At 39.7% G+C, this 6,444-nt stretch overlaps 1 protein-coding gene across 9 annotated transcripts in view; it reads left to right on the top strand.

Moving 5' to 3' along the window:
• ANKS1B (ankyrin repeat and sterile alpha motif domain containing 1B) overlaps positions 1 to 6,444 on the top strand; it is an 837,577-nt gene that overhangs the window by 584,927 nt on the left and 246,206 nt on the right. For all 9 annotated transcript variants that reach the window (XM_019545115.1, XM_019545114.1, XM_019545113.1 and 6 more), the window contains one exon: positions 5,245 to 5,397. In XM_019545115.1, the coding sequence (XP_019400660.1) occupies positions 5,245 to 5,397 (153 nt within the window). The remainder of the gene's footprint in view (positions 1 to 5,244; positions 5,398 to 6,444) is intronic.

The raw sequence follows: 6,444 nt of genomic DNA, 5'->3' as shown, positions 1-6,444 counted from the left end.
ACGAGGAAGTATATTCCTCCTTGATGTAGAGTGCTACTCCTTCACCTTTCCTTCCTATCCTGTCCCTCCTGTATAGCCTATAGCCCTTGACACTCACCGCCCAGTCATGCAATGAGTCCCACCACATCTCAGCGTCTACACGTACACCCCTATTAGGGTGCATGAAAGTAAACAAATTCCACAGAAGTAAATACAAGTACTGCCCTGCTGTGAAGTTTTTTCATGCACAGCAGTGCATGTGTAGATGCTGACCAGCTGCCTGGTGGCTAGCCCCGCACTGAAGCACCTTTATGCCCCAGCCAGCTTGTCCACCGAATGTGGAGCCTGGTAAGAGCAGTCCCAGGCTGGCAGGATGATCCCTGAGGACCCCTACCAGCTGGGGCTGCTCTGACCAGGCTCCATGTGCTGCACATGAATAAACTCTAGAGCCAGTTGCTATGGAGTTATTTGCCCCTGGGTGCACATTCAAATGGCACGCCTGGGAGCAATACATTCCAGAGTTTATTCACATGCAATGTTTCTGCTCTTTTCTTATACAGCCTCCTCTGCTTTTTAATTCTCTTCCCTATTTCAGTTTATATTCACCCTGTCTTACTCATTTCCTTGCATGCAGTAATGCCTTAAATCCCATCCCTAACCCCCTGGGCTTTATTCCTACCCCCTTCAATATTCAGCATCAGCAATGAAATAATTAATGCTGTCCTTGAAGAAAGCATCATTATGCTTTGATGTTAATATTCCAGAGAGTTAATAGGGGCATCTGCAGAAAAGTAACATTGTTATTAGTTTAGTCAGTTAATATCTTGATTGTTATGTTTGTAACAGAAATGGCTTGAAAGTGTTTATTCTATACAAAGCCATAGATGCCATCTGCAGAATCAGAATATGCCATGCCTTTTGCATAACTACACCTGCTGGCCAGATGTTTGACACTGTGGCAGCTGATCTAAAAAAGCAGAAATGGGCAGACATAAGCAAAAGACATATTAGGCATGAGACATTTTATCCTGCCAAGAGAAATAAACAGCAACAAAAACCCTATCCTGAAGGTTACAAAAAGCAAGTCTTTCGCAGTTTATGGTAGCATTATGGGGAGTACATGGGGGCAATACTTCTATACAGAAATACTTTGTTTTTCAGCTGTTTAGTTTTTTTGACAGAAAATCAAAATACTCCATGGGAGGAAAAAAGATTTTTTAAAAGTCCAATTGCCTATCAAAAATTATTTCAACAGAAGGTTTGCAATAGGGCTGTGTGTGTGCTTCAGTCCCTGTTTTGATTCAGCAGAGATTCAGTCCAATTCGGTGGCCAAATCTCTGAATCTGAACCTTAGATACATAGATACATAGAGGTAGGGTTGGAAAGGACCTTGTAGATCTTCTAGTCTGACCCCCTGCCCTGGGCAGGAGAGAAAACTGGGATCAAATGACCCCAGCTAGGTAAACATCAAGCTCCTCTTAAAAACTCCCAAGGTAGGAGCCAGCACCACTTCCCTTGGAAGTTGGTTCCAAATCCTAGCTGCCCTGACTGTAAAGTAGTGCCTTCTAATGTTTAGTTTAAACCTACCCCCTAACAACTTATGGCTATTATTCCTTGTTACTCCGGGAGGTGCTCAGGGGAACAAGGTCTCTCTCAATCCCCACAGTGTCAAAGGCCTTCCTGAAGTCCCGAAAAACTACATCCACTGCGACACCTGTGTCCAATGCTTTTTTGACCTGATCGTAGAAGGCAATCAGGTTGGTCTGACAGGACCTGCTGCTAATGAAACCGTGCTGGTTGCCCTTAAGCATCATCCCTGCTGCTGGCCCATCACAGATGTGCTCCTTGATAATCTTCTCAAAGAGCTTCCCCAGGATTGAAGTAAGACTAACAGGCCTATAGTTGCCCAGGTCCTCCCTCTTCCCTTTTAAAGAGGGGGACCACATTGGCCTTCTTCCAGTCATCCGGCAGCTGGCCAGAGCACCACGAGTGCTTGTAAAGCCATGCCAGGGGCCCTGCGATAACCCCTGCCAAGTCCCCTGCCAACCAAATCAGAGGACGCTTTAATTTCTCCAAATCAAGTTGGAACCCTCTGAATTGATTCAGAGATTCAGACATGGGCACAGCCTTGCATGTTTTTTCTACATACCTCTAGGTAGTAGGTGGCTCATGAACACTGCGATGCTGGAGCACATGGAGTGTCCCACAGAAAAGCAAGTGGCTCCCCAACACATTCGCCAGCAGACCCGGAAGTGGCCCCATGCATGCTACCCAGTGAACCCAGAACTGGACCAGAAGTACTTCCCCACCAAGTTAATACTGATTTTTAACATGATCTAACACTGGGTTCACCGTTGAACACGTGGAGGACCCCCCCGCACTCCTGTGGGACACTCCATATGCCCCAACATTGCAGCATTCACAAACCACGCTGGTACATCGAGGTATGTAGAAAAAACATTTAAAGCTGTGTCTATGTCTGAATCACTGGTTCTCCAAATCAGCATTGAATCTTCAGATTCAGATCTGGCTTTATTGAATCAGGGACAGTGATCTGAATCAATAAATCAAAATACTGTCCCTGGTCTGGGCCGAATCCAAATTGAATAGGGCCTGTTTTGCACACGCCTAGTTCTCAGCATCCCCTATGTAAGAGCTAATAGATTAGCTGGTACTGGTAACTTCAGTAGGAAACAGAATTGTTAGAGTGCTAGTACTGAAAGCTAACCCATATACCTTGACCATTACCTGGAGAGATTATATCCTATGGACAATAAAGTAGTTGGAGCTTTGTGGAAGCAAATTTGGTCTTTCAGCCAGGATTTAAAGCAAAGATACTTGTTTTGTCAGCAGGTTTGGTGTTAGACAGTTGCCTAGTAGACAATCTCTTATTTTGTGTCAGAAACTAACAATTGTCAACGGTGGATAACTGTCTCCATCTGTTGGCACCACGTTCAAAACAGTGAAATCCTTGGAGGCACCTCATTTTTTCTCAGCTTCTTGGTTATTAAACTTTTTCCCCTTTTTTCACCTGTATTTTTAACCCATGTAACACCATAATGGAGGAAGATATTTATGTCCTTATTTCATGAGAGTGGAAAATTTTGCAATTCCATAACTTTCATTTCATTTCCTTAGAGACTGATAGGTTACCACTGTTTTGGAGAAGTCTGCATGAAATTTCCTGGGCAACGTGCAATAAGTCAGATCATGTTAAAATCAGGATTTATTAAAAAGAAGAAAATGATAAACAAAATAAGGAATTTACTTTCACATTTTACTATGAAACGTTCAGGGAAATATGCTTCCCTTTGCTTAATTATAGTGAAAGTATTGTTTTTAAAAGTGATATGCTCCCGAAGACTGTATGATATACAGCTTTTCTCCTCCAGGTTTGAAAGTTCTTTCCTTCTGAGTTTCAGGGCCCCTGGTTTTCAGGTCCTAGGTCTTTTGAAAGACCAGCTTTTTCATAAGCACAGACACAAAGGGGTTTGTACATCTTTGCATCATATGAGAGAGATGTGGATGAACCATTTAAGTTCCCTCTTTCATTTATTTATCTTTAATCTTAGCTGATCTCATCTTGCCTTCTGATGAAGAACATTGCATATTTCTTCGTCCAGGTTTAGATAAAGCTAGAATTCATCAGAAAAAAAATTCAACTAAGCATTTTATCCCAGTTTGCTAAATTTTAAACATTCCATGAGACAAGGTTGATTCCAATTAAATTCTAGTGGAAATTAGGCAAGTTTTTGATGGACCCTTGCCTTGTTTCCTGCCAGCTCACAGGCCCGGGATTTCTGCAGACCATATGGTAGATTGATGAGGAGCTAGAAACCTGGGCATCCCAACTGGGAGGCTTGCAACTCTTGCAAGCTGCAGCAGCTTTTCAGGTGAGCTGCCACAGAATCAGAGTAACTAGGTTTCTGGATCTGACACAGCGATCATGCAGAACAAAACCCTGGAGCCAAGGTTTCCAACAAAGCAAAACAGAGAGGAGAATGAAACCAGATTCCAGTATTTCATTGTCCTCTGTTAAATAGAACTATAGGTATCTATTGAGTCTACTGAAGTCATCCATAGCTCAGTTTTGTTATCACAGGTTTTGCTGTATATTAAATCTCATTTGTTGACAAGAGAGATACAGCCCCTCTGTTGCAAAAGTAAAGAAGAAAAGCTAAATATCCCATTACTAATTCTCTGGTACCTCTAGTTTCTGTTTTATGATGTAGGATGTCAGTCTCACAGGCATCCTAGAAAGATTTATGTTAAATTTTATATCTAGCACCTGCAACAAAGAGCCAAAGACGACTGTGACCAGCCCCATAGCACAGTATGCTTAGTTTTGTCTGTTTCTTCTGGGAACCTCAGCAAAATAAGATCAAGATCCTGATGTGCTAGCTGCCTGTCAACTATTTGAAGTGACAGTCCTTTTTATTTTTGGCAAGCATTACTTCAGCTTTCAATAAGCAAACTTTTTTTTTTAGTGACTTGAATTCAAATTGCATTTCAAATAAACTGTAAAGAAATAAATTCGTTCAGGCAAGATTTTAAGTTCAGAAATCTCTACTTTTTAAATCACTTTGTCATTCTCTTCAAACTTAAGCTCAATAGTATTATGTTCCTGTCAGACTCGCTTTGTTCCTTTAAAGTAGAAATGTATATAAGCAGACAAAAATGGGAGAATGGCTTCCAGCATGCACTATATTACTGTTACAAACACTATAGATTGTGTGCCAAATATAAGGCATGCTAAACCTCCTAAATCTTCTTAAAAGTTTACCACTGCACTGTATTACTGAGTTAGCAGTAGTTAAACTTCTGTATAAGGATATTGTGCATATAATATTATTGCACACTGAGGCTGTTTCATAAGTCTGTCTTTCTTCTCCTCCCATGTGCCATTTGGTCCACTCTTCTATATTTCTTTAAAATTAATGTAAACAACATATCACAAACAGCTGAACAAGCAGAGATTTTATGCATTTTATCTTTAATAGCTATCTTTAAAATCTTCAACTGTGTCATTCAGAGATGTCTCTGAAAGAAAAAATCACAGCTCTTACTAAGTGGTAGCTCAGACGAATTTAGAAAAGTAAATCAAAATGCCAGTAGTTCTCCATTTTTTCACACTAGTAACCATTGGAGAAATATTGACAAAAATAAAATAACTCAGTCCCAAAGAACAGAGCACGTTATTGATGTATTAAAAAGTACTTAACTAATTAATATTTCTAGTCATTCTTAGTCGTTATTATATTACAGATGAAACAAATTGGTCATGATGGCTACAACCCGCCGTCTGTGGCTGAGTGGCTGGACTCCATTGAACTGGGTGACTATACCAAATCCTTTCTGATTAATGGCTATACAGCGATGGACCTAGTGAAAAAAATCTGGGAGATTGAACTAATGAATGTAAGTTGATTTGTTTACAGCATGAAAGAAAAAAACTTAGTTTAAACACACTTCAATCTATTCTATTATCAATTAGAAGTGTAATATGAAAAGAAATTGCATTATGAATTACATTTTAAGTACTGTTCCTGTCGCTTAATGATTATAGCTTCTGTACCTGAGTTGAATATACCTTTTACTTTCATATGCTTGAATTGTCTTAATCATGAAACTTAATTAGCACAGTTTAAATTTTGGCTTCTGGATTTTTAATTCTTAGAGAAACATTTTTCCTTCCTAAAAATTATGTGATATCAAAGGTGACAACTACAAAACATGTTATTTCCAGTTTGGTTAAAAAGAGTATAGCAACACTATTTTTATAAGATTGCTTACAATTTATTTCTTCTAGGACAAACTAGGTATAGAGCAAAGCTATCTTTGATGTACTCAAGAAATGATGGTATTGAAACAAAATATTTTCACTCTTACTCATGCTTTCAATCTTGCTTTCTTATCTATCAGGTAAGACAGATTTGACACACACAAAATACATGGAAATAATTGTCAACATTTATTGTATAATGACTAAAGGGCAAATCTAAATTTCCAACATTATAATCAATAATGTAATAGCATGGTTTTATTGTATGAAACCGAAAAATATATTAATTGTTCTCCATTTTAAAACATTTATGGTAAGACTTTGAATCTGCTGTGACAAACATGTTGTCAGGTAAGCTGGTCTATAGAGTATCCCCTAGCTGGCAAAGAGTGCCTATGCCACATACTTTTTCTTCTCCTCACAAACTAACAAGGTTTTATATCTAGCACCTTAGAACTTAGTGTGGAAGGCTCTACGACATTGATTGTTCAGCTCATCAACCTTGGGTTGCCAGAAAAGCCCTCTTGGGGGCTATAGGCAGCTAGGCATAAGCTAGAACAGCTGCTCTGACTTATAATAGGGAGCTGCCCAGGTTCCAGTTAGCCCTAGATATGGGAAAGGAAAGACACAAAAATGGTATCAATCCAACTCCCACCACCCCATGAGATGCTCAGAGCATAGCT

This window comes from Crocodylus porosus, unplaced genomic scaffold (assembly GCF_001723895.1).
Source record: "Crocodylus porosus isolate Cpor-Errol unplaced genomic scaffold, CroPor_comp1, whole genome shotgun sequence".
In the NCBI taxonomy this organism is placed as follows: Eukaryota; Metazoa; Chordata; order Crocodylia; family Crocodylidae; genus Crocodylus; species Crocodylus porosus.
The sequence above is the reverse complement of the archived record's forward strand: the minus strand, read 5'-3'. Positions and strand labels throughout refer to the sequence as shown.